Source organism: Hermetia illucens, chromosome 3, assembly GCF_905115235.1.
Source record: "Hermetia illucens chromosome 3, iHerIll2.2.curated.20191125, whole genome shotgun sequence".
NCBI classification, from domain to species: Eukaryota; Metazoa; Arthropoda; class Insecta; order Diptera; family Stratiomyidae; genus Hermetia; species Hermetia illucens.
This window is the reverse complement of record NC_051851.1, coordinates 14,902,090-14,929,876: the sequence shown is the minus strand read 5'-3', so window position 1 is coordinate 14,929,876 and position 27,787 is coordinate 14,902,090. Positions and strand designations below refer to the sequence as shown.

The 27,787-nt window shown below is 43.9% G+C and overlaps 1 protein-coding gene across 40 annotated transcripts in view; it reads right to left on the bottom strand.

Annotated features, from left to right (window-relative positions):
• LOC119650904 (modifier of mdg4) overlaps positions 1–27,713 on the bottom strand; it is a 301,775-nt gene extending 274,062 nt beyond the window's left edge. For 25 of the 40 annotated variants that reach the window (XR_005249385.1, XR_005249386.1, XR_005249387.1 and 22 more), the window contains exons 1-4: positions 27,550–27,707; positions 26,801–27,061; positions 26,595–26,734; positions 17,674–18,373 (exon numbers count right to left, since the gene is read on the bottom strand). Coding sequence is in view for 37 of the 40 variants with exons in the window: in XM_038054125.1 (XP_037910053.1) it covers positions 17,674–18,373; positions 26,595–26,734; positions 26,801–27,014 (1,054 nt within the window). In the remaining 3 variants the exon portion in view is untranslated. Of the gene's footprint in view, positions 1–17,673; positions 18,374–26,594; positions 26,735–26,800; positions 27,062–27,549 lie in introns of all 40 variants that reach the window. The other 15 variants (XM_038054102.1, XM_038054105.1, XM_038054101.1 and 12 more) reach the window with 5 other exon arrangements.
• Positions 27,714–27,787: the final 74 nt, after the last annotated feature.

Here is a 27,787-nt window from a genome sequence, read left to right as displayed (position 1 = left end):
CGAAAAGGTGTGATTATTGACGATAAAGTAATCTTGGAAGCATTGTACTCACGACGTTACTTTCAATGTGGAAATTTCGCATTTATAAACAGACGCGCGACCGCGTAATCATTATAATCCAAAACAACACTTCGTGCGACTTCACTCATGAATCCATTATCTTTTAAAATGCCTACCACTCCCCCGTAACAACACTAATATTAATCCACACCAAATTAACCACCTAAATATGAAAATAGCACTTAAATTATCAAAATCCATCCTTGCTAATGTCACTGACAGAACGAATCCACGCTCAACACAAACGAGGGATAGAAAAAAAAGTATCGTAGAATAAAGCAGTACTAGAGCTGGATTTTGAGATTGTCCGATTATTGAATTTAGATTGTACTTGACTATGTAACTACCAGGTGGCGCTCGAAAGATTTTCAAAATTCAAATAATAGGTCGAATATTTCTCCAGTATCTACTTTTAAACATCATCTTTAGTTTTTAGAGAACAAGGTTGTCATACGGAAAGTCTCGGTTCAAATCTCGACTGGTGGCAGTGGAATTTGTATCGTATTTTGACGTCGGATACCAGTCGACTCAGCTGTGAATGAGTACCTGAGTCAAATCAGGGTAATAATCTCGGGCGAGCGCAATGCTGACCACATTGCCTCCTACAGGCTATTCTGTAGTGTACCGTTAGGGTCTTGAATGAAGTACTCTAGCACACTTCAAGGCCCTGATCCAATATGGATTGTTGCGCCAACGATTATTATTAAGCATCGTCTGGTGGCCAAGACGAAACTTTGCTAACAGCAGAAACCTGTTAACGCAGTTGTCATCAGATGTTGCTGAAACTTGGCCGACTGAACGAAAAATTCCTGACGTGGGTGCCGGGGCACTCTAACATCGCTGGTAATGAGGAGGCTGACAGACTGGCTCGTCGAAAGTCTGGATCCACAATGGTGGGGTCAGAACCCGCTCTTGGAATCCGACTATCTACTGTCAAGTCTACTCTTCTGATTCCCGCACTCGAATGGAGAAATTTGGCCTCTTGTTGGTAGGTGAAAATCCTTGTGAAAAAGCCTAGGGCCACTAGAGCGGCATTTTTGTTGTCCCTTAAGAAGTGGGACATGAAAACCCTAGTAAAACTTTTAACGGAATAGTGCTCCTTAAACTACCATATGGAAAAGATTTGGGTGGTGGTTTCGACTATGTGTAGCCAATGTGAGGAGGAGGAGATGACCCTGCACTTTATATGCAGCCGCCCGGCATCCTCAAATGTCAGACGAAGGTTTTCTTCAAAGAAGAATCTGCACACTCTCTGCCTCTGGAGAATGTGCTCAGATTCGCTAAAGCCTGCGAACGCCGTAGGAGGAAAGCCATTGAATAGGCGATTTACGAGGATAGTACAATGGGCTTAACAAAGTAGATATATCAATTCTCTCTCACACGTAGATTGGGCAAAAAAAAGTGTAGAAACGCCTGTTTTAAAACTTTTTTGACATTGTCGGAAATACGACAGATTCCATACTAAAACTATTCTTATAATACATAGCAGGCATTAAACTTTTATTTTAATATAATATAGCACTGAATCCAAACCAACAATAGTTATAAGAAATAATCGAAACATAGAATATCTTCTCTAGTGCAAAAAAGTCTGGAAACACTTGTGTAAACGAAGCTAACACAATATTTCAACGATGGCAACTAATTATATTTGTCATGGGCTTTAAGGACAAAGATCAGAAACTAGAAATTAGCTAGCATACACGATAGGAGTTTGCAAGCCGATCTATGAATTAATTGTTTCTTTGTGAAATCAAGATAAATCTGTCAGGGAAATTGGGAGGATTATCAATAAAAATCCAGGTACCAGGGACACGAGACAACAGCGTGTAAAGGACGCGAAACCAGGTTACACTGTCGCCGCCCATGGACTGGGCAATTCTAACACAACTCTTCCATTCGACCGACAAGACCGTTACGGCCGAAAAAATGATAAATGCCCTGTCATAACCGTCGACGACGACCAGAGCTTTCCTCCTGGGGACCAGCCCGACGATCGGATCGGTGAAGCAAATTACTGTGTCAATTACATTCAACGCTTCCAAGATGAATTCAAACTTGCTTCAGGTAAGTCTGCCTTCAAACGGAAACAAACGGATTCGGGCATCTCGTGGAACGAGGCCCCAGCGAACAAAAACCGCTTTTATTTTCTCTCTGACAACGAGCATCGCCCCGAAGCCATGCACGCGCGTCCCGGAACCTCGAAATCTGCTGACATGGCCAACCCACCGTTAGTTAAAGATAAGAATAGAATTAGCTTTCTCCCCCCGATTTTCTTGTATGGATTGACAGCCAGGGCTCTGGGCCTTGTAATAAAGAACAAGAACAAAAATGCCAAATTTGAAATTATCAACCTACCGGCCGACAGGCTCAAAGTTCGACTCACTTGTCCCAATATCCATAAGAAACTAGTACATCTAAGATCACCAAACTCTTCCATTCACACTGAAAGAGCAGAGGAAGCCAACCCTCATCCTCAGAGGAATCTCCCCCCCCCCCCCCCCATGAGTTCACTCCCCAAGACGTGGCTTCAAAAATTAAGGAGCTAACGAAGATTACGCCTGTCCGCGTAACTAGGGTTTCCACCCCATGGTCACGAGCCAATGACACCAATCTTAGCCTCTTCCTTGTGACTTTCAACTCAGACGCAGAGGCCAATATAGTCACAAAAAAAAATACCCTACTTTATCAACGGATTAGCTGGGAGAAACCCCGAAAAGGGGACGTCACCCAATGTTTCAATTGCCAACAATTTAGCCACGTACCATCAAACTGCGGATACGAGCCCAGATGCGTGAAGTGCGCGGATCCACACGCCTCCAAGGACACCCCCGTTCGAATGTTGAAGACAACGCCGAAAAGGAGTCGGCGGCTGGAATCTATCCAGCGCAAAGAGAGAGCCAAAAGCATCCCACACTCCCGATCTGCTTCGTTCTTCTCCCACCTTGACAGACCCTCGTCTGTTCGTGTCTCGCAGCCTAACACTCTGCCTCATGCCAACTGGACCGCCCCTCCCTCACTGACCTCGTCTTTCGCCGCAGTGGCCAGGGGTCGAGCAAGGCCCGAAACCCTTAGCTGTTTACCCCCCCCCCCCCCCCCCAATTCTTCCATTCCCAGGGGCTTCTTCATAGAAGCCTGATCCCTGTTCAATATATCTACAATTCCTCTTCAAATTGCTAGACAACCAAAATGAAGGTGCTCACACTCAACACTAATTCGTTCTTTTCTAACGATAAACGTTTCACTCTTCACAAGTTCCTCGAAGATTTCGATCCTAACCTCGCTCTCTTAAACGAAACTAAACTGGGGGAACCCCCCAACGTAAAATTACATACTCCCGATTAGTTCTTTCCGCAACGACGCGGGCAGAGGCACAGCCATACTAGTCACAGCGGGACTAAGAGCAAATAGCATCCCATCGGCTGCACTGGCATCAAACTGCCTGTTAGCAGTAGTCAAACTTCCTACCAGGAGTGGTGGCGTCCTACGAGTCCTAATCGGCTCTCTTTACTTCCCGGGCGACACAGGTCGTCACCTCACTCTGGGAAATCGCGGCCAATTTCGATGCCTTCATCCTTGGCGGTGACCTCAACGCGAGGCATGTATCTTGGAGCGACTTAGTTAACAACGAAAACGGCAAAGTGCTCTTCGATTGGTTCCAGCCAGTCCCATTCCTTAGCGCGAACATCATTAACGCGGGAGTGCCATCTTTTCCTCGTGGATCTTCTTTCCTAGACGGCTTTATAATCTCGTCCAATCTCTCAGCATGTGTCACTAGCTGCTTCTCTTTAGCAGCCCACTCAGACCATCATGCCCTCAGCCTCTCTCTACATCTACAGCAAATTCTCCCTTCACTCCCTCCACCATCCGCATAAATGCAGATCCTTCAATCTGACAAACTGGGATGATTTCCAAAGCGACTTAGCCAGTGCACTGGGCCCTCCGCTAGACAAATCGCGCGTCTACTCTAATTTTGAGCTAGATACATACATCCGGAAAGTGAACTCTGCCTTCGAAACTACAATTGGCAAACACGCTTCAGTTAAAGAACCTGGCTACTGCAAATACGGGTCCCTTTCTCCCCCAGCCCTCCTCTTAGTCCGCGATAGAAACAGACTACTGCAGCCCAGGACACGATTATTTCACCGGTTACGGAACAGATGCAACGCTGACTACCGTCTCCTCTCCGAGATCATTAAACACCTGTCCAGCAAAATCAATGGAGCTATTCGGTCCGAACTGAATGCATCTTACAAGAAACTTCTCAAATCCCTCAAACTTGGCCCACAAGTTTTCTCAATAATTAATCGATTGGCTGGAAGAAAAAATCTTCTATTAACTTCAATCAAATCCCGATAAAAATAGATAACATTCAGTGTCATTCCCCTGAGGAAAAAATATCCGCCTGCGTAGACTATTTCAGCCAATTATTCAGAGGCAAATCGCAAGCGGACCCCATCTGAAACTCGGTGGTCGCCAATATTGTCTATGATAAAAGGTTGAGCTCGGAAATAAGCCCTCCACATACCTATCCCTAAGAAGGGGTGTTCGGGCGATCTCAAAGATTTGAGACCTATCTCTCTTCTTTCCAAAATCTTCGAACGTATCCTACTAACACTACTCCACTATCATTTCATTTAATCAATTCGGCTTCAAAAGCTACCGAGCAGGCAATCCTATACCTGCAAGATTTCACGATAAAGTCAGGAGTCCCTCAGGGATCTATTCTAGGCTCCAAACTTTCTAACATCTTCATCATTCCGCTCCCTCCCGTAAACTTATTCCCTACGCCAACGGCAACTCAGGCAGCCCTTCACCGGTCTTTTTGCCCCAACGACAATGGTCCTCCCGCGTCAGGAGGGACCCTCTTCGCTGATGACACCATCCTATATGCGAGTGGGTTCAGGCCCTCTCTCTCAATCTCCTAACCAATTGGATCATGGCTTATTTCAACCGGTGGGCCCTTATCGTTAATTCCCCTAAGTCTGAGGTTATTTGCTTCACAAACCTCAGTGGGAAGTGCCACTGGCGTACAGTGCCAAAAAGCAAAAACCTGCATTTACGCATTGCCAATCACACACTCAAGCCGAAACCAAACATTAAATATCTGGGAATCTCCCTCAACAACAAACTTAAATCAAACCCTCGCGTCAGATCTGCCATTGCCAATGCTCAGCTGCCTTAAAAAAACATCCTCTCATACCGGGCTCTGTTCCCTGCCACCAAAACTCTTTTATACAAAACTCTTATTCGTCCAATCCTGACCTACGGTTTCCCAGCATGGGCTACCATGACGCTGAACGTAGCAGAAGCCCTCTAACGCTTCGAAATTACAATACTCAGGAAATACAGAGCCAAATAAAAGTTATAATAGATCAAAATTGTCCCTTCTTTGCAAATTCAAGAATGAATGTGGATATTCTCACATAATATATGCATATATTATATTAGGTGCTACGTACTTATGGGACAAAAGCAAACTCAAATGATATATTATAAAATAAACACAGAGAACCTTTTATATCTGAAGCGTCCAGTTTTCAGACTTGTTTGTATCTGTTGTTGTCTTCCTCACATTTGTTAATAATATTGAGCTCCTAGTGTGAAGTGATTTCCAGATCAAATTATTTGTGTAAATGGCTTTTTAAAAAGTAGAAGGTAATTGGAATTTTAACTATGTACGAAGGGAACTGTATGCATTCAACATTCATTACATAGGGAAACACAAAAACTTTTATACTTGAAGCGTCTAGCTTCTGATTTCCAGACTTGTTTCTCTTTTCGCTTGACCCAATTCTTCCATATTTAGTATTATAATTCGCTCAGGTATTAATGAATTTTTTCCATTATTTCTTAAGTCAGGATCAATGGGTACTCCATATGTTGATCTCTCCGTATACAATCGAAGCGTCAACAGATTGAGTTGTTGATACAAACGATCGCAGTAACACCCAGTAGTAATTTATATACTTCTTACTATAACTTTGACGGGCATCAACGTCTAGCCGAAGTGCTCATTATTGCATAAAATTACTACTATTACTATTCTCAAACAAATCAAGGTATATTGCAACTTTTTGACATCTATAGTGGGGTATCCAGATGACTTATTGTTTAGACCACTTGCGGAAAACGGACCTTGTAACTCTCGCCTGATGACATCGAGATTTACGTCGTAAGCTAGATGTCCGGTATAATTTATATAATTTGACCTGACTAAACGAGCACCCAATCAAACCCGAGTAATAATTCCAGACAAGTGCAATGGTAACCATATTTTCTCCTAGCCTACCGTTACGGGAAAGGAATAGAGTGCTTTATTAAGTCCAAGATCTTGGGCTGCACATAAATGAAGGCACGAGAAAGTATATGGTGGCAACGTCACCACCGAAAACCAACCAATCAACAACGTCGAACCGCACTGGTCAAACGGCAAGAATAAGGATGGGAGAATACAACTTTGAGACCGTTGATAACTTCTCCTACCTAGGGTCGAAAATCACAACCGATAACAGCTACGATGATGGAATCCGCGCACGGTTGCTTTCAGCCAATAGAGCCTATTGCAGCTTACAAGAACTGTTCTGCTCGAAACGTCTCACCATAAGGTCAAAGCTCTTACTGTATAAGACAGTGATCTTGCCAGTCCCTATGTATTCCTCAGAGACTTAGGTTCTTAGCAAGAAAAATTGCGAACTCTTAGCCGGGTTCGAGAGAAGAATCCTCCAAAGAATTTTTGGCCATCTATATGAGGGTGGAAGATTCCGTAGCCTACACAATGACGAAATCTATGAGCGATTCCATGACCGTCAGGTTGTGGATAAAATCCGTCTCAATAGGTTACGATGGATGACGGTGATCCAGCCCGGGAAGTCTATAAAGGCAATATCTATGGTAGAAAAAGAAGACGAGGCAGACTCTGCCTAAGATGGAGCGATGGCGTAGGTCAGGGCGCCAGACAGCCTTTAGGGATATCGAATTGGTGGACCTCGGCGCAAAACCGGGATGTCTGGAGTTCCTTATTAAGGCAAGCCTAGACCGGATACCGGTTGTTACACCGTTGATGATGGATGATCAAGTCCAAGTGCCAATATAAAGCCAGCCCTCATGTTCCTTAGGAAATTATCCTGAATTCTTTATACTGAATAGTGAGGAAAAATGACGTTAACTACTTCTGAAAAGGCTCCTGCCGACAAAAATCGACAATATACACAGCTTTCTAGAAAACTAGGAAGATACAGCTAATTAATTCGCATGTGATCTTTTCTGATACCCCATCGATGGGAAACTACGGTTGTCTTCAAGTAGCAAAAGATCGACCGTTGGCGTGACAATATAACCGGACCATTGAAGCGTATTAAGAGCACTCCTTTCAAGACCATAACGATACACTGCAAGGACTACGCTGCCCTGTAAGAGCCAACGTGGTCGGCATTGCGTTCGCCCGCGACCATTGCTTTGATTTGGTGCTCATTCGCAGTTGAGTCGATTGCCTTCTAACACCCAGTCCCTCTGCCACCAGCAAGATCGGAGCTGATACCTTCTGCTAACAGTCCAGCGGTTATCAATGTAATATTTATTTATGCATATGTGTGTCCCCCTCCCCCTTGCTGCATCCTGATAGAATCTAGCCCCATGGATAATGAGGAAAAGTAGAGAAGTCTTGCAGTACTTCAGAAGCAAAAAGCCTATTCTGTTACTTCTAAACGATATTACACTTTTCGTCTAGTGTTTCATGTTAATGACAACAGGATCCAGCACTGGTCTCGTTAACAATTCGTCAGACAGTCCGATATTGGGCGAGGACCCACCTCCGGCGAAGGCGTGAAAAATCCTTTTAAAAATAGGAAACCTTTGTGGCATTACCCACGTAATTAGCAAGACTATTGGATTATTTTGGACAGTCGTACCCAATACCCTGGACGAGGAATCAGACTACCGCATCAAGAAGAGATTAGGGATGAAATTCTTAAAACAAGCAAAAGGCACAATTCCAGAAAATTCTTTGCGAAACTATAAGATTGTGTGACACACAACTGCCTTTTGGATGCATGCTCATCTCTTTTTAAAACATTCAACTGTTGGTTCCCTGCTTTTATCCCCTACATGAAATCTCTACCACTTCCTTCTTGGCCAAAGCGGTAAAACAGTTCCTTGGTGGAACCGAGAACTGCAAAAACTCAGGAAATCAACCAGGCGACTTCTAAATCGTGCTTGCAAAAGTAACAAGGACGAAGACTGGTTAAATTTCAGGAACTCACAACGTGAATATAAGAGGCTCGTGAGGTGCTCGAAACGAGACTCCTTTAGAGCGTACTGTGAGGAACTGGAAGGCGAAAGAGAGACTTCAAGGCTGTGCAGAGTCCTCAAAAGGGATGAGTCGGCCAAGTTGGATTCCCTTAGAAAACCCGACGGTACTTTCACGAGCTCCAGACTGGACTCAGTACAGACCCTCCTGGAAGTACACCACCCGGGAGAACGGGTGAGAGTTGACGGTTCTTCCAACCCCTTCAACACGCAAGTGTTGCAAGGGGAACTGGAACACTGCGAAAGCGGTTGTTACCCATGAAAAGGTGAGAGCTGCCATACTGTCCTTTGAACATTTCAAAGCACCTGGCATGGATGGCATATCTATCCGGCAATGCTAAAGGAGGGTATGGAGCATTTAGAGCGACCTCTAAGAAATATTTTTCGAGGATGTCTTGCTCTGGGCTACGTGCCTTTTTCTTGGCAACAGGTTAAGGTAGTTTTCATACCGAAATCTGAGAAAGATGACTACTCTAATCCAAAGAACTTCAAACAGATCAGCTTGACTTCATTCTTGCTGAAAGGTTTGAAGAGACTGGTGGAGCGTCATATTCGTGGAAACGCACTTAGGTCACACCCACTTAGTGAAAACCAACATGCTTACCAACGTGGAAAGTCCTGTGAGTCTGCTCTTCATTCTTTGGTCACAAAGATAGAGGATGCAACTTTGAATGGTGAGTACGCGACGAGGGTGTTCGTGGACATTGAAGGGGCTTTTGACTGTGCGCCTTTTCAAAAGCTTTGTGATGCCGCCAGAGCGCATGGTGTTGATGATGCTTTAATTAAGTGGATCCATGCTATGCTAACGCAAAGATTGTTGTGCGCTGAAGTAGGGGTGGATCGCTACCTGACTATGGAAGCGACGAAGGGCTGCCCCCAAGGAGGTGTGCTTTCGCCGCTTCTGTGGAGTATGCTGTTCGACTCACTGCTATGCGAACTGCAAAATTTGCCAATACACGCTCAAGCTTATGCTGATGACGTGGTTGTACTTGCTGTTGATCGGGATCTTGGAACGGTGTGTAGGAATATACAGCGTGCCGTTGATTTGATAGACAGCTGGTGCCTTAGACATGGTTTGTCAGTTAATCCAAATAAAACCACAATGGTTTTATTCACAAAAAGGAGAAAACTGGATGGACTTTACCCCTCTGAGATGAGGGGTACTACCCTTCAACTCTCCGAAGAAGTGAAATATCTGGGGTCACTCTAGATAAAAAAAAAACTTCTTTGGAACAAACATGTAGAGGTAAAGATGAAACGAGCTCTCACAGCTTATGGGCTGTGCAGACGGACCTTTGCCTCGACATGGGGACTCAGGCCTCATGTGGTAATGTGGATATATGTTGCCATCATTAGGCCGATGTTCGTATATGCATCCGTAGTGTGGTGGTTTAAGGTGAGACAAAAAGATTTTCACCGTAAACTAGACACACTGTCTGGGTATCACTGGTGCCATGAGCACGACATCCGGCGCAGCTCTGAATGCACTACTCAATTTGCAGCCACTGGATATATTTATTCAATGCACTGCAATGAGAGCAGCCCATGGGCTAATTCGATTAGATCTATGGGAAAACAACGGATGTGGGGGGCACAGAGCATTGGAAGAGTTGCTGGGAGGACTAAATCCAGTTCTTACAATGCCTTCCGATTCTCGTGTCCTCATACATCTGTTTGGTAGAAGATATGTAGTTACCCTGAAGCGTAGAGAGGACTGGGAAGATCCAGAGGAATGCGTGGCGGGATATACGGAAGTCTTCTACACCGATGGCTCAAAAACAGAAGAGGGTTCTGGAACCGGAGTCTACCTCACGAATAAAAACGAGAAGTGGGCTTTTCCTTTGGGACAATATGCAACGGTTTTTCAAGCCGAAGTTTATGCGATCCTAAGGGTGGCAAACTGGGTGATTGACGAGCGGTTGAAGGGCAGGCGCATCGCAATCTGCAGTGACAGTCAAGCTGCACTGAGGGCATTGAGCAGTCCTTTGATCACCTCGAAAATCGTTCAGGAATGCAGAAACCGTTTGAACTCTATGTCTAGATTCAATACGGTGGAACTACTCTGGGTACCTGGTCACTGTGGCATAGAGGGAAATGAAATCTCGGACGCTTTAGCGAAAGAGGGGTCAATCTCCCCTATGTCGGGACCAAAGCCAGCAATTGGGGTATCAGTAGCATTGGCTAAATCTGTTCTCAAAAACTGGGAACAAGTTTCCCATAACGACAGGTGGCAGAGCTTAAATGCTGCTCGACACACCAAACTTTTCCTGCCAGAACCCAACATACGTACCGCAAAGTTTATCCTGTCGAAAAGCAGGAGGACTTGCAGGTGTATTGTGGGCATTCTGACAGGCCATAATTCACTAGCTGGGCATATGTTCAGAATAGGAATTACCGAAGATGATACGTGTCCCTCCTGTAATGAGGAAGCGGAATCCACGGAGCACTTCCTATGTGAATGCCCCGCCTATGGACGCATCAAATCTTTGGTGCCGATGTCCTCCAATTGCGACGGGTAGCATCACATCCACTGACGGAAATCCTGCGATACGTTAACGAATCCGGAATATTCCGTTAGACGGGGGAGGCGAGTACAATGGGCCAACACGGCCTGAGTGCTCAGAAGCTGTAGCTTCTTCCCCACCATGCACACACACTTCCCTCTTGAAGAACCTAGCAATTGCCCTACCCACCTATTTAAGCTAAATTATCCTCACTTGTACTTTTCAATTCTTAAACAGTAAAACTAAGTACTTACCGTATCTTGAAATCTTCATCACATCTTCTCTACCTGGTCGTCCAAAACAAGAAACCACTTAATTTTAGCATATTTACTTCCCAACACAGAAGGGAAGTTGTTCCCAGAATATAGATATACGCCGAATAAAAATTACTTCTAGCGACGAAGCAGGCATTGATTATATTTCCCAACCCCTATTTTATAAAAAGTTTCCAGACTAATCATTTGGTTAGGAATACTTTCTCCAAAGCCCCCTTTCCTTTGGCCCGGAGTAGAAAAATCAAGAAAGAATTTTAAGGGGCCTGATTTTCACCCAGTGTTTCTTTCATACGACCTCAACCCCTGATGTCTTAAACATCTTGAGACCCTTCCCCCCGGTAAATCAGCAAAATATACATTCCCACTTTAGCAACGCAACAAATTTTGAAAAAAACCGATATTCGTCCTTTGGCTACGAATTTGAAGAAACACCTATTTTGACGGATATCTATAGTTCTAGATGGACCCCACCACCTGTTAGCTTCGACTCTGGTTCCTCGCATGACTTAAGAATACTTGAATTAGATACCCGCACTTCATTGTCGCAAACAAAGGGTTACGAACTGTAGTGATTGCTACACCAAACTTTCATCAAGATCTCCCCCTGTGTAACCAGAAAACTTTGACCGGAAGCATTCACCGAATGGATAAAATTTGTTCTCCACGAAGTGCCCTTCTTCAGGAAGCACGAATCATAAAACTATATTACTTCAAATATTCTGAATTATTGAAGCATGGATCTTAGACCAGTATGCAATGAAAGCATCCCAAAAGATAACCAATGCAACTCTAAAAAAAGAATTAGCTTGACTAAGATTTGAAAAGGCATTAAAAAAAAAAAAAAACAAAACACGGGTAATTTCACGAAAGTTACGGCACTAGATAAGGCCGGCTCAGATCTTCAGAGCCAAGCATCAACATTCACAAAGGAAAGCTTTCCCGCCCTGCAACTAGAAATTTCCTCCTCAAAAAATGATTTGTATAGCGCCCGTGGCGTGAACCTAATTAGAACCGTGCCCGAAATCCTTTCTCCAGATTCGGAAAGCAAATTGTAATGTATTTAGTCTAGCAGCATAGTCCCCCTATAGGCTACTGAATCCATACGAACCCCTGTACCCCTGTATGCATTTGCACGAGTTTGCCACAAAAGGTCTCACGATCAACTTTTGTTATAAGCGGACTAAATCCTCCGTGACTTAGGGGCGGCGCCGAGCCTCCTTATTTGAAGTCTGTGGCTACTAACTAGGACGAGTAGATTCCATCCTAACAGTCGCCAGCAGGATACAGACTGATCATCAAAAGCATAGTCTGGCTAGTTCATCCGCTCCCTCTCACTCCCTTCTATGCTCATATGACCAGAGGGTGTCACCCAGACCACAGTAGATCTACTATAGGCAGTACCCTTACTAAAATGACCCCACTTGCAAATGTGCTTGCAGAAGCTTATCTGTACACATCAGAGACGCTAAACAAGGAAAAGGCATAATCTTCGTCAAATCGTATTGGTAAGAGAGAGATCGGTGAGCTTTTGCTATTCTGGTACTACGGCGTGCTCACCCATATAGCAAAAAGTTGTTTCACGTATTCACTTATCCATAAGCAGAAACTTGCCAATCTCACCAATACATTGGCAAGTCCGGGCGTTATGTCAAACACACCTGATCAGATTTTCGTTACATCTCACTCATGCTCAAGGACAAAACAATTTGAAATCGTGTGTACTCGCACTGATTTCCCCCCTTGAGGGGCAAGGGGGAGTGTGGTAGCTAGTATCTAACTGTGACCCAGACCATATAAAGACGGATTCTCCGACTGCCCCACCAGCATGGAGAATGTCGCCATGGAGTACAGAGCCTTAAACGCCGCTTGATTTTCGATTAGAGTGATTGTTATGCTTTGGGCTCGGATTATACCCAGCTGTCGCAGACGTCAAGTATCGCCCGTACTTGCGCTTGAAATACACTAGCGAATCCCGATAAAGCGTACAATTAGACTATGCTGTGTATCTTGCAAAACCCCTGCAGCGGCTCCAATCTCTGAACCGTCGGTGAATAATACTCTCGTTTCCCACCCTGCCCTGAAAAGTCCACAACAAAGTTCAGCTTGCATGTGGCTAGGCTAGGAACTAGGTTTAGACTAGAATTCCAATTACTTCGTCTAGAATTTCATTGTGTTGGCTCCCCTGTTCAATATACGGATCCACGTAACAACACCGCATGCTACAACTCAATGTGGAGGTCCAGGGTGAGAGTGCTAGAGCACCTGCTAAGTAGGACTGCAGAGTCCCGATGAGTACGCGCCACACACAGTGCATGTCGATTTCGTGAGAAACCAAACCACCTCCCTAAAAATACAGAGGAAAACAAGGACCTCTCTAAAGATGCAGAGGAAAATAAGGACCTATCCGAAGATGCAGAGGAAAATAAGGACCTCTCCAAAGATGCAGAGAAAAATAAGGACCTCTCCAAAGATGCAGAGAAAAATAAGGATCACTCCAAAGATGCAGAGAAAAATAAGGATCACTCCAAAGATGCAGATGACAATAAGGACCTCTCCAAAGATGCAGAGGACAATAAGGACCTCTCCAAAGATGCAGAGATCAATAAGGACATCTCCAAAGATACAAAGGACAATAAGGACCTCTCCAAAGATGCAAAGGACAATAAGGACCTCTCCAAAGATGCAAAGGAGAATAAGGACGTCTCCAAAGCCCTCTTCACCAATCTCGTTCCCACACCCTTCGCAACAAAACCTTCGTTTTAGTTCATCCAGGGCAACCAAACGAAGCCATTTGAGTTCTTATCACTCCGAATTGGCACTACAGTGTTAAACTTTGAAAATCGACTATTGATAGGACTAGAAAAGTTTAGAGGACACCATGTCAAGAATTTACAGTTGAAGTGAATAATTTCAGAATCGTTGCGCGTCCATCAACTTTACAAAATGTCGAAAACCTGGGCAATAGCCCAGACACCTTTGAACGCACATCATCGCCAAAGTGTGAGAATGGCAACTAAAGTTGTACCGGAACTGTGGATTCTCATACAGAAAATTCGCGGCTTAGATGGAAAACTGTTGGAATATGGGCATCAGTTGCACCATCTTTTTTTCATCGACTTTAAAGCCGCCTATGAGAGCACAGACAGGGCAAAACTTTACACGGCCATGACAGAATTCGATATCCCGACGAAATTGATAAGACCGACTAGGCTGACCTTGATCCATATGCGAGGCCAGATAAAAGCAGCAGAATCCCTCTCGAGACCATTCAACATCAACAACGGTTTACAAGGGGATGCCCTATCACGCGTCCTCTTCATCCTGGCCTTGGAGAAAGTGATCCGCGATGCTGAAATGCAAGAGATACAATCCACCCAACTACTGGCCTATGCAGACGATATCGACAAATCATGGGAAGAACGACCCGTAATGTACAAAAACTGCCTTCATCTAGATCGAGCAGGCGACGATTGGCGCGAGATCTTGGTCTGCACATCAATGAAGGCAAGACAAAGTATATGGCGGCAACGTTAGCACCAAAAACCAACTAACCAACCATAAAGATAGGAGGACTACAACTTGAGATCGTTGAAAATTTCTATCTAGTGTCGAAAATCACAACCGATAACAGCTACGATGATGAAATCCGCGCACGGTTGTTGACACCCAACAGAGCCTATTTCAGCTTACAAAAACTGTTTCGCTCGAAACGTCTCAACATAGGATCAAAGTTCTTACTGTACAAGACAATGATCTTGCGAGTCCTCATGTATTCCTCCGAGACCGCGTTCGGGAGAAGAAACCTACGAAAAATTGTTGGCCCCCAACATGAGGAGGATAGACGATTCCGTAGCCTACATAACGACGGAATATATGAGCGATACCACGACTGTCTGGTTGTGGTTAAAAATCCGGCTCAACAGGTTGCGATGGGCGGGTGACTTAATCCGTATGGATGAGAATAATCCAGCCCGGAAAGTCTATAAGGCAATATCTATGGTAGAAAAAAAAGACTAGGCAGACCCCGCCTGAGATGGAGCGATGGCGTAGATCAAGATGCCAGACAACTTTTAGGGATATCGAATTGATGGACCTCGGGGTAAAACCGGAGTATCTGGAGTTCCATATTAAGGCAGACCTAGACCGGATGCCGGTTGGCACCAGGAAAACCTAGCGATGCAGTAACCACCTTTTTCATCTTAAATGCGATCCACGGTGTTTATTTTCAAAGCGTAAATAGTGAATAGCCAGTACCATAAGTGATTCCCCGATTGTGAATAGCCAGTACCATAAGTGATTCCCCGATTGTGAAACACACCAAGTAGTGGAGAACTTGCTTTCGCATTACAATGCGTCGCGCGACACTTCTCCTTAAGCAAGAGCCTCGCCAAGCCATCGACACCTCCCAATAAGAATCTGAAGCAACACAACTGTGCGGCGTTAAGACGAGTGTGATTCCCCCAATAATTCAATTAATTTTATACCAAATTTGAATGTTGGATGTTGTATGTTGACAATCCTATATCGAAGCTATACTAACGTTATGAAGTTCCAACCTGAAAATTATCTTCTCCTTACCTAAAGCGCTTTAGGATTTTCTAAACTACTAAAATATATAACACTTCACTTATCAATGATTGAAATAATCTGAATAAAGACAATTCCACTTACCTTTCTATATATAACATCATTCACTTTGTACCCCTCTGGGATCATTACACTTCACTAATCACAAAGTCACGAACAAAAACTCAACTTCAAAAAGTACCGCGCGTATCGCGATTTTCACGAGCTGAAATATTTTCGCAACTGAATATTGGCTTGATTCTAGAAGTGACAAAACTTCACAGGGGAAAGGATTCTCACAGAAAGTATCTGGACTCACTTTTGGCCAAGCTGTAAATTGACGTCCAAGATATTCATTCAAAACGAATGAATTCTCTTCATTTCAAAGAATTTCGCAGCTCAACGCGTTAAACGTTACCCAAGAAATACATTTGGGGCAGATGTTGAGTCAATTCTTTCAAGGATACATTCTGTTATACATTATTCAGACAAATAACAGTATATAAAGCATTCATGAATAAAATATCAAAAGGACAAAATAAGAGAAATCGATACCCACCTCAGAAAAGCCATCAGCCGCAACTGGCATCATCCCATTAAATTTTTTTTTATGGTTCGTCCAGTTTTCATCACCACAGTACACCAAACACTTTCACTCCCGCAAAATTATAACCACAGACAAAAATGTCAAAAGAGATATTGGAAAACTAAACAAAACCAAAGCAACAGTCATTATTGCCAGTGAAACAATGTTTACCCCTTTTGCAAGAGCGTCCAAAATTGCTTTGTAATCTCGAAGAATCTTCAAAATCTCAAGTGACACTTCCGGGACTATGCAGAACTTTATTCTCACTTGAAAAACGGAGACTTTGTAACGGGACGTGTCAAAAACTATGCATCCATTTCACGTATGAATGTCCAAATGTTACGATCACGACCGACTGATCGAGGCAACAATTTAATATGCAGTTTGCACATGTTTCAAGCGAAATGGAACAACAATGAACGTAATATTCCAACGACCGAGAAATATGACAATTTGACGAAATATTATTGTAAATATATTCAAAATAAATGTAATTTTATAAAAATGTTTTCTAAAAATATAGTGGGTTTTAAATGTACGAAACATGAGAGGAAGTTGATACGTATCAGAGGTTTAATATCAAATTTGATGCAACAAAAACGATGAAGTATCAACGATTTGTAGAATATTTATATCAACGTCCTTTCATTTGCTTATATTGAATTTTCTAGTATCACAACGAGCAAAGTTCAGACCGTGCAAAATATTAAAAAGAGATTTTTACTAGGTTCAAATACGTTTGAAAATAGTTCGACCAAAATGAAAAGCTTCAATACTGACAGGAGCCATGCTTTACCAGATATTCGCGTCCATGAAAACACAACTTCCCTCGAAGTACTTATGTTGGATACCCACCCATTCAGCTTCACAACTTATCCGAAACACATACATATGTAGTTATAAATCGGTATTTGGGGCGACGTAGCATCCTTCAAGCCCTAACTAATAACAGAAAGACGCTTCCCATCGTGTTTCGTCTTGCCTCGACCATAAATACATGATAAAAGGGAGGAGGGACTTTGTGCATTCTCCAGTCAATGCTCACATGATCTCAACTTCAACAGATTCCAATCAACTCACCGTTGTGAGGATGGCTAAAAACCATGTCGAGGACATAAGCACATGATATAAGGCTCCTCGATAATCCGTGCGATTGTTGCAGCCGTAAGAAACTACGCTTGGCTGATGGTTCCAGAGGGCGAACATATAATTTCACTACTACTAGGCTCCTAATACTTCCCAGGATTCACCTCCCTAACCCTACATTCTCAAACGACCCACACTTCCGATTCCACAAAAGCAAATCCAAATAATTTTGCTCGTTGGTTCCACCAGTTAAATTCATCTCATATGAATATTGAAAATTCTCACTAACCTTGAGCTTCTGTTGCAGCTTGCTGCTGTTCACCCGTATCGCTTACATACGAATCCGAAAATGACACAGATTGTTTCACTGCAGCCGTTGAGGTTGTCGCTCCAGTCGTAGTCCCGCCCCCTTCTTCATTTTCCGTAAAGTAGCTCTCATCATATTTCATATCGCCATAAGAATCATCCTCAACATATGTCGCTTCCTGTTCAGCCGCCTCTACATCCGCCGCTTCTTCGCCATAGTCAGGTTCCGATTTTGTTGGTAAATCGATTGGCAAGTCGATATACTCAGGTTCACCAGTCGCTGATTTTGAGTCCGTTACCGCTTGTACTGTGATTTGAGTGGTTGTTGTTGTCGCGTCCGTTCCCTCGAGGGGATCATTATTTTTAATACGTTTCACTGTCGGTGCAGTGTGCGGCGTGATACTACGTTGCGCGGGACGTTTTTGTGTTTGTTGTACTAATGTGGCTTGTTGGTGTTGTTGCGTAGTTTGTGTTTGTTGTAAAACTAATTGGTTGGTGGGTTTATTCTCATCTCCACTATCTTCTGACTCTAACTTATATCTACTTCTTTGATTTGATGTTCGTGCCCGCGGTGACGTTGTTGTTGTGGCTGTTGTCATTGTTGGGGTGGTTATTGTTTGAGGTTGCGGCTGAGGGGCGGGTGTTGATGGCTTAGCAGGCGATTGAGATGGTGCCGGTTCACTCTGAAATAAGAAAAAGTAAAGTTTTATTTACAGAAAATTATTTAAGTACAGTCTGTTACATAAGAGCGTGGTCACTGTTACACGTAGATAAAAAATCTGAGCGTCCTGTTTCTTTTGCTATGACATAGAGGGCACCTCAGTCCTTCATGCTTTTTGTAAAAAGTCAGCTCTCTGTCAAATTTAGTCTTCAATTGAGTGGTTTTTCGAAATGAGTGCTGTTTACGCCTCTCGCTTTGAGGCAATTTTTCTATGTTTGCATGAAAAAGGACCCAAATTAACGCAAACTGCTGCTGCGAAATATATAGGAAAGTCGAAGCAGTTCGTTAGCAAGTGGATAAATCGCTATAAAAAGGTCGGTAACGTTGATGATTTTCCTGATCGCGGAAGTGCAAGCAAAGTCTCAAAAAAGACGAAAAAAAGATTCTCGCATTGTTCCCGGAAGATCCAACTTTGACTTTACGTAGAGCTGCTGTGAAATTGAAAGCAAAAGATGTTGACATATCTTACAGAACAATTCGCAGGCACTTGCTTGCCAATAAACTGAAATATCGCAGTACTTTGGAAAAACCAATGTTGAGTGCAAAACACGTTGAAAAACGAGTGGAATGGGCGAAGGAAAACTTGGACCGCGATTGGAGCAACGTAATTTTTTCTGATGAATCCTCCTTCTGGGCATTTCCGAGCATCAAACACGCGTGGGCGACCTCCACCAGTAAGATGCTTCAACGGACTGCTAAACACCCCGTCAAGGTCCATGTTTGGAGGTGCTTCTCAAACAAAGGTTTCGGTACTTTGTTCTTATTTACCGAGAATTTAAATGCCGAAAAAATGAATAAAATATATCAAAAGGCTTTGTTACCATCTGCTAAACAATGATATATCAAGAAAAATGAAAGCTGGATCCTTCAAGAAGGCAACGATCCGAAACATTGGAGTCGAGCGTGTAGCGAGTGGAAGGCGCAAAACGGAGTTGTCACTTTAGATTGGCCATCTCAGTCACCGGATGCAAATCCCATAGACAATGTGTGGACTCTGATGAAAATGCAGCTTCGCAGACGCAAGTCATGTAATTTAGATCGACTTTCTCGACAAATTCGAAAAATTTGGAAGTCTTTTCCGGTAGAATATGCAAAAAAACTAGTGGAAAGTATGCCCCGACGGTGCCAGGCCATAACTGACAATGCAGGAGATTGGACTTGCTACTGAGGTATTTGCATTGAGTAATGACGACCAAATTATCAATAAATTTGCGAATTTTCCCAAAATCAATTGTTGTTATTATTTAACAGTGACCACGCTCTTATGTAACAGATTGTATGATGCTACGGGAACATGGAATGAGCAATGGATCCCCTAAAAATTCAAACAAGTCGGGAAGCCGGATGCTTCAGGTACGAAAGATTTTGCGTATTTCTTAGTACGTAGCACGCATTATATTTCTACCCAATGTCAAAACTAAGACCGGCTTCGAAAAGTACTAACCGAGACCTTTAATTTGATACCCCACATGACTATATTTGATGAAAAAAAAATTTACAACGAAGATGCTGAGTTATACTCAAGCGAGGCAATCAGTGCTGTTAAAAGTTGGCTAGAGAGCTTTGGTCTGATCTTGCGGAAGAAAAACCGGAAGCGGTCCTCATCACTAAGCGCCGGAAGAGAAATTACGCCCGTATTAGAATCGGGAATCATATAATCACTTCCTAGCCGACCATCAAATTTTATGTGACCCCAGTTTAGAGGGAAGCGTTGCGGATATCACTTAATATCAACAAACTGAATGCAGTCTACAGGAGGACAGCCCTGAGGGTATGCTCTGCCTTCAGGACTATCTCAGATGATGCAGCATTCGTCATCTCTGGAATGAAGCCGATTGACATCTTGGCAGATGAGGTGACGAAGCCAATCCCTCCCTTGCAGACGAAGAACGCTGAGAGGGAGAGATCCATAAATAGATAGCAAGAGCAGCTTTGGGAACACTTGGGGAAGGGTCGGTGGACTCACAGGCTCATTCCTGCCATCAAGGAATGGTTGGAGAGGCGACACGATGAGATTAGTTATAATCTCAATTATAATCCCACCCAGTTTTTCACGGGGCACGAAGGATATCGCCAATACTTACACAGGTCCAAATTGCGACAGAGTCCCAGAGGACCCAGAGCATGTGTTCTTCCACTGTCCGAGATTTGTGGAAGAAAGGAGGAATCTAGAGGAGACTCTAGGAGAGGTGCTAGCAAATCCAGAGAGCGATCAAGTCCATGATCGCATCTGTCCAAAATAAACTCCGAAAGGCAGAGGACAGACAAGGCACAGACAGACAAAACGCAGACAGACATTAAAACGATTTTAATAAGGTTTGTTTAGCAAATAAAAGCTTAAAAAGGGGAGAAAATAACTGTAAACCAAGGAGACTATACACAGGAGGCACAACCTGTCAAAAAAAAAAAGCAGGACAAAAAATGACTCATCACATTGCGTTCTGCACGACTGTCGTTTTGTCTGTCGTTATAGCACTTTTGTGTGTGCGAATCCTTGGAACAAGGCAACCAGCTACAAACATTAGTCAGATTGCCGCCTTCTACGATTGGTGTTGGCACCAAGCTGGAAAATTTCTATATCAAACCCAGTCAGATGCACTAACACCACAACGCAAATGAGAACTAATATCAATGATGACGCAACTGCGATCCTGACTGAGAAGTGGCGCCGATCGGACGCTATAGTTTGTCCCGCAAAACTTCATGGCTTCCCTAGGCAGTTTAACCTCCTATGTATAGTCGCCTTGCTGTAAACCATTTCGAGAGGTAAAACTTTGGAATCAAGAAAACTACATACAGGAGATTCGTTTTCACGCCCCTTGTTTGAATTTGTATGGTGGAAGAAAAATATGGTGCATCGGCAATCTTTAATCACCTGCGCATAAAGAGCTCTGCGCAGCGTTTTGATGTTAGGGTCATGTATGTTATGCATGGAATGGGGAAATATACAGAAGAAAACCTTCGACATCAATACACGAACCACATGTGCCAAGCGCTAGTTAGCTACCTCATACCCAACTCCACATACGAAATCATATTCCGTCCCGCCTAGAAACTCGGCCTTGTCCTGTTTGTAGTGTTCTTGATTGGCACATACAAGATGGTCACGGGATCTATTAAAGAGTAAACCCCTGAAGAAATCATTGAAAAAACTAAGATTATTGAACCTCAAGCTTAGACAGAATTCCAAACAAAGCCACTTGCGGTCGTCAAGAGAATAGCAGATATGTATTTATATTTGTTGTACTTGAAAGGAATTTTCTCCGCATAGTGGAAACAAAAATTGATATTAATGCTGAAACCAAATACGTGTTTGGAAGATCTTCCAGTATACACTGAACAGTCCCGACAGTAGGAATGGAGGATAGTTCCTGAGACTGCAACATAAAGCTTGTGCGATGATAACTCTCTACATAAGCAACCATGAGAAATAGACCAAAATAATTGAAACTTTCAATCAAAGTAAGCACTCTCCAAGTATCTGGGCACATCGCCACATAATTTATCCTGCAGAAACTTCTATGCTCTGACTTCAATAACCGACGATAAAAGTGCGGTAATGTACAAAGATCGATCTTCTCCTTTAGATAATGCTTTACGACTTCTGATGAGACTACCATGGAACGCATCGAGCAAATCTCGATTTTTTGTTACAAACAAGGCACTTTGGAAAATTAGCTTCACATCCGCGGAGCATACAAGTGAGATAATTTTGACCACAAAATGAAGAATATGGACCTCCGTTATTCATTCATTTCGCCGATCAAACCTAGGGTCACGTCCGACCAGGAAATACGAGACTTGCCGCCGGACCGTTTTCACTCGGCAGCAGCAGTGACAGTGTGTGTGTGATTTTGGGTTTTCCCCCAGATGTGGAAACGTCCCAAGTGGACTGAGCCTATATTGGCAGCGTAATCGAGCGTGTTAGTTACTATTATAGTTGACACACACGTCTGAGAAGACCCCAGGTGCGCGAAAATTTTGACAGTTTCACTATTGTACGATGTATGAAGGACTACTCCGAGCCTCCAGTAACGATAAAATAGACAAACAAGTCGGGAAACCGGAAGCTAAACGATTCAGGTATGAAAGGTTTTGTGTATTTCTTTTATAAAGAAATTTGGGTGTGCATTTGTCCCATTAGCATGTAGCACGTAAAATATATTATGTGAAAATAGATACTTTCAAGTGATATTGACATTGGTTTTCTGCCAAGTACTAAAAATTATAGTAATATACTATTATTAACTTTATTTGAACAGGTATCGATATGGAGGGTATTTCGGAGCCTAGGCACCATATAGTGGCAGCCCCCTGATTTTTTCCAGATTTTTCGGTTTGGTAGTTTCTGAGAATGGCCCCCTTAAAGAAATGATCACTTTCAACCCCCCGCGCTCCCCACCCTTCCAACGAATGTCAAAACTAAGATCGGCTTCGAAAAGTACTAATCGAGACCTTTAATTTGATACCCCACATGACTATATTTGATGAAAAAAAATTTTACACCCCCCTTTTGCATGTTTGGAGACCCCCCTTAAATTCGACGTAAAAGGATGTAATTCACTGTATGCGTGACCGTTCACAATTCCCACCTTTCTATCAAATTTGGTCTCAATCGCTATAACCCTCTCCGAGAAAAATGCGTGTGACGGACGGACAGACAGACAGGCAAGGGAAACAAAGTTACCAACATCGTGGAAACTGCGGCGCCGGCTCCAATTGACCCAAGGAAGGCAAAGCCTCAAAAAGGGAGCAAGGAAGCATGGACTAAGGTTGGCGGAAGGAAAAATACGACCCAGAAAAGAAGATTACGGCCCGAATTAATCATCATCTCCAAAAAAGGGGGATATGACTTACGCCGATATCCTTAGGAAGATCAAATCCGATCCTGAGCTGATGGACCTTGGAGAAAACGCCAGCAGAATCAGACGCTCCCAAAAAGGAGACTTGATGCTGGAACTGAAGAAGTCTCCAGGCAAAACGGTGGAAAATTTCCTCGGCAAGGTGGAGAAGTCCTTAGGAGAAGAAGCTCAAGTACGGGCCAGAAAGCAGGAGATTGTCATAGAATGTAAGGACATTGACGAAATCACGACCAAGGAGGATATCCGTGATGCCTTAGAAAAGCAGTTCGGACCACTTGGCTTGCAAGATTCCGCAATCAGGGTAATGAGGAAGGCATACGGAGGCACGCAAACGGCAACCATAAGCTTACCAGCTGAAGCAGCGTCCAAACTGCTGGCGGCGGGGAAAGCAAAAATAGGTTGGATCGTTTGCCGACTCAGGGAGCAGGTGTCCCTTAAGCGCTGCTTTAGATGCCTGGAATTCGGCCACATAGCGGCGACCGGTGACTTTGACAGGTCCAAATGTTGCAGAAAATGTGGGGTGAAGGTAGAAGGAATGTTATTCAGGGAGTGCAAGGCTGAGTCTGAACGCATGCTCTGCAAGGAAAAAAAGGGCGTCGACTGTCGGCACGTTGCAGGCAGCAGCAGATGCCCAGTGTTTAGGCGAGCCTTGAATGCACTAAAAAAAATGAGGTTGATACAAATCAACCTCAACCACTGCGAGGCAGCGCAAGACCTTCTCTCGCAGACCATCTATGAGAAGGGAATCGAAGCTGCCATAATCAGCGAGCCTTATCGCAACAATAAGAGCGATGCCTGGACTGCAGATGAAACTGGCAAGGCGGCAATATGGGCGTGTGGAAATCAGGCCATTCAAGAAGTGATGGAGTTTCTAGAAGTTGGATTCGTCAGGACAAAAATAGCTGGTATCTATATATATAGTTGCTCTGCTCCACCAAACGCGACGATAACAAAATTCGAAGGAATGCTAGGTATGCTGGTCTCGGATGCAAGAAGTCGAAACTCCAAGATCATAGCTGGTGGTTTCAACGCGTGGGCCGTGGATTGGGGCAGTCGCACTACGAACACCAGGGGCCGTATCCTGCTCGAGGCTTTCACGGAGCTAGATTTGGTGCTTGCCAACACGGGACACGTTTCCACTTTTCGTGGGACAGGGTCGGGCTCAATAGTCGATCTGACATATGTGAGTACCACATTGGCGAGGAGAATGACATGGTTTGTCAGTGAGCATTATACTCACAGCGACCACCAGGCGATTTTCCTCCAAATCGAATATGGGCCATGTGTCGATGCGTATTCCCGTGAGGCTGGAAACCGGGGCTGGTCCGTGAAAGGGCTTGAGGAGGATGCATTCATAGAGATGCTATTGCGAGGCCAAAGTCCCGGTGGTGCTGCTACGCAAAAGGTAGAGCAAATGATGGGACGCATAACAAGAGCATGCGACGCTGCTATGCTGAGGCGACGAGTCCTCGCAAAAAGGCACTCAAACTATTGGTGGAATGAAGAGATCGCGGTGTTGCGGGATGCATGTTTTCGTGCTAGAAGGATCTGCCAACGATCTAGAGCAAGACCAGACTTCGACGAGAAACGGCTAACATATGTGAACCTTCGAGGTAGGCTTAAGCAGGCTATACGGACCAGCAAGCGAGAATGCATCAAGGAACTTTGCACAGAGGCAGGCCAAAGTCCCTGGGGAACAGCGTACAGGATAGTTATGAAGAAGATGAGAGGGCGAATACCACAATTGACCTGCCCGCATTTTCTGCTCAATATCGTAACGGCGCTCTTCCCCCCGGATAAAGGGGAGCGCAAACAACACAAGCGAGCACAGGACGTCTACACCATACCTGCGGTAACTGAGGAGGAACTTACGCAAATTCGCCGGAGAATTGGTGATAACAAAGCACCCGGTCTGAATGCTGTTCCCAATAGAGCCCTTAAACTCGCTGTTAAGACCAGACCCGACTGGTTTATCAGCGTGTTCTGATGAGACTACTATGGAACGCATCGAGCAAATCTCGAATGAGTGCGGAAAGGAAACTTTACTAAGACTTCAAAAAAGTTGAAGCCAAACGAAGGAAAGAAATCGCAAGTGTTAGAGGACGAAAAGGACTTATTCCAGCAATATTTGGCCATGATCTTGGCATATTTGGAACGAAAGATTGAATGCTCACTGGATTCAGCAACCCGGTATTCATCGTAGAGGTCAGACTTTATAATTTTCATGAGCTTTTACGAAAGGTTTATTGTACCTGTGACCAGACCCAAGCCGATTTAGAGTTTTTCCTCGGCTCTCGAAGCTGGGGGTCGGAGAGTTCACCAGAAAAAGGCCCGCAAAAAATCTACCTTGGACCGAGACATTGCTTGAAAATTACTGTTCCAGTTCTCCAAATTTCAGGGTGATGCTTTGCACATTTGGATTTTTAACAAGCCAATGAGCGATTTCATTGATGTTGCCCCCGGTGTGCGCAGGGCACCACAGAAGGCTTTCATGCTCAAAATTTGCGCTCCATAATGTTTAGTGAATATTTGTCGCAATGACAGGCCCGAGCGTTAAGTAACTGGATACCAAAAGTAAACTTTTCTCCCAAGATCAACTGTCGCTGATCAACAAAGGCCTGACCATGAAATCATGGGCATCGAAGCGGGCACCAAATAACCATAACATGAAGAATTTAGTCGACTACTGACCAACTAAATGCCAGAAAAAGGATTCCAAAGGAAAAAGACTTAATAATAAAGAATGCAACGGCCGTAAGGAAGAAGTTGAAAACAATTTCGCGCCAATTCATTCAGCTTAAAGATGCCACCCCTCACTATCCAGAATTAAGCTCCTTCCGAAATTTTGATGTTTGATGCGTCTTCGCCTACTCCGCTTGTTCAAACTACCTGAAAAGGGACGAATCTCTAGTTGCTATTGTACCTAAAGCTACTCCATTTTAATACCATTTCTCAGTTGTAACCGCCCACAATTACCTGAAAGGGGGGAAACTATCAACGAAATGAGTGTTCCCCAACCTGAAGCCATACCTGACTTATTTCAAGTAATTTTACAGACAAATTTTGAAAATTTTATCTACATCTCACACGCCGTCAGGGAAAAATCCATACCCATTACCCCAACAAATTCAAGCAAAAAGGCCAAGATATATGCGCAGGCATTGAATAACTCCCAAGCAATATACTCGTTATCTTATAAAATGGAAGGTGCAGATTTCCTAACTTCAGAACTACGACCGTTAAAACCCCAAACATCCTATCCCGCGCAGTACCAGACTAAACATGAAAACGTACTAGATGCAACAAACATTGGATACTCACATCAGTCAACCCTTTAATTTGCAGCGCTTCTGCTGTACTAATAAAGGCGGGGAGGGCATCTTGTTTCACGTTCACCTCTCCGCAGTACATGAATTGTATTAAATCCTTTAACGCGGTATGGCTAACGTCTTTCAGAAACACTGCAAACAGAAGAAAAATCCAATCAGACTTTCAAATTACAAACAAATCTATCTATTTCCACTTACCGAACGCATGTTGATTGGCGGGCATTTGCGTAAACATTCGCCGAAAATATGGCGAACAAACCGACAAAACCAGCCGATGCGCCTTCACAAACTGCCCCTCCGCCGCTAACGTCACGTCCACCAAATCGCCACGGCACAGCGACTCGTGGAATCCGGCCGATAAATTGCTATTAAAGTTGTTCCAACATAACGAGAATTGCTCGTCGTCCGCCATGTTGGGAGCGGATATTGCCTGCGGCTCCTCAAGATGCGACGCCGATGCTGCAAACGAGAAAGCAACAAATTATAATCTAGGACACATGCAAGCAGCACTTCACAGGATGTCTTTGGTGCATAGGCAGACGCGCCCCCAGCTACAGAGGGTCAAGCGTCTCCGGGCATTTTCGCGGTAAAAATCATTAAATCCACGCTTGCGCTCAGTTCAGCTAGACGACCCCGAAAACGCGACTCCAAAGGTGGAATTACCGAAAATCCAAGCCATATTCTTAAGAAAAAAACGCGAAAAATACATTTGTTGATATTTTTACTTCGAACAACAAATCGATCCCACGTCCACTCGAAATTCGCCGTTATCGCCGCCGAGGGAAATTTTTTCCACTTTGCAGCAACGGCGACATGGACGCCATTTTCGAGCAAGCGAAAATTTTCTTCACCAACACAATTTGGACGAAACCCGGAGCGCATCAACTCTCCGCCGCAAAACAAACGAAAATCGACAAAAACTTGCATAAATACGGTGGTTAACTCACCTAGAACCGATTTATTTCCCGACGAAGGGTAGAAAATCAAACCAGGTGATTCCCAAAATCACAATTTCTCTGCAATATTCAAAACTCGACCACACACTACACAGCGAATACGAGTTCACTTCGCGGATGTCTTTTCTGGAATGACGACACGATTCGACCAATCACTTCGGCGCGGCTTGGGTACGCCAACGACGACTAGCATTTCTGTACCCATTTCCGGCATTGGAAGTGTTTTCAC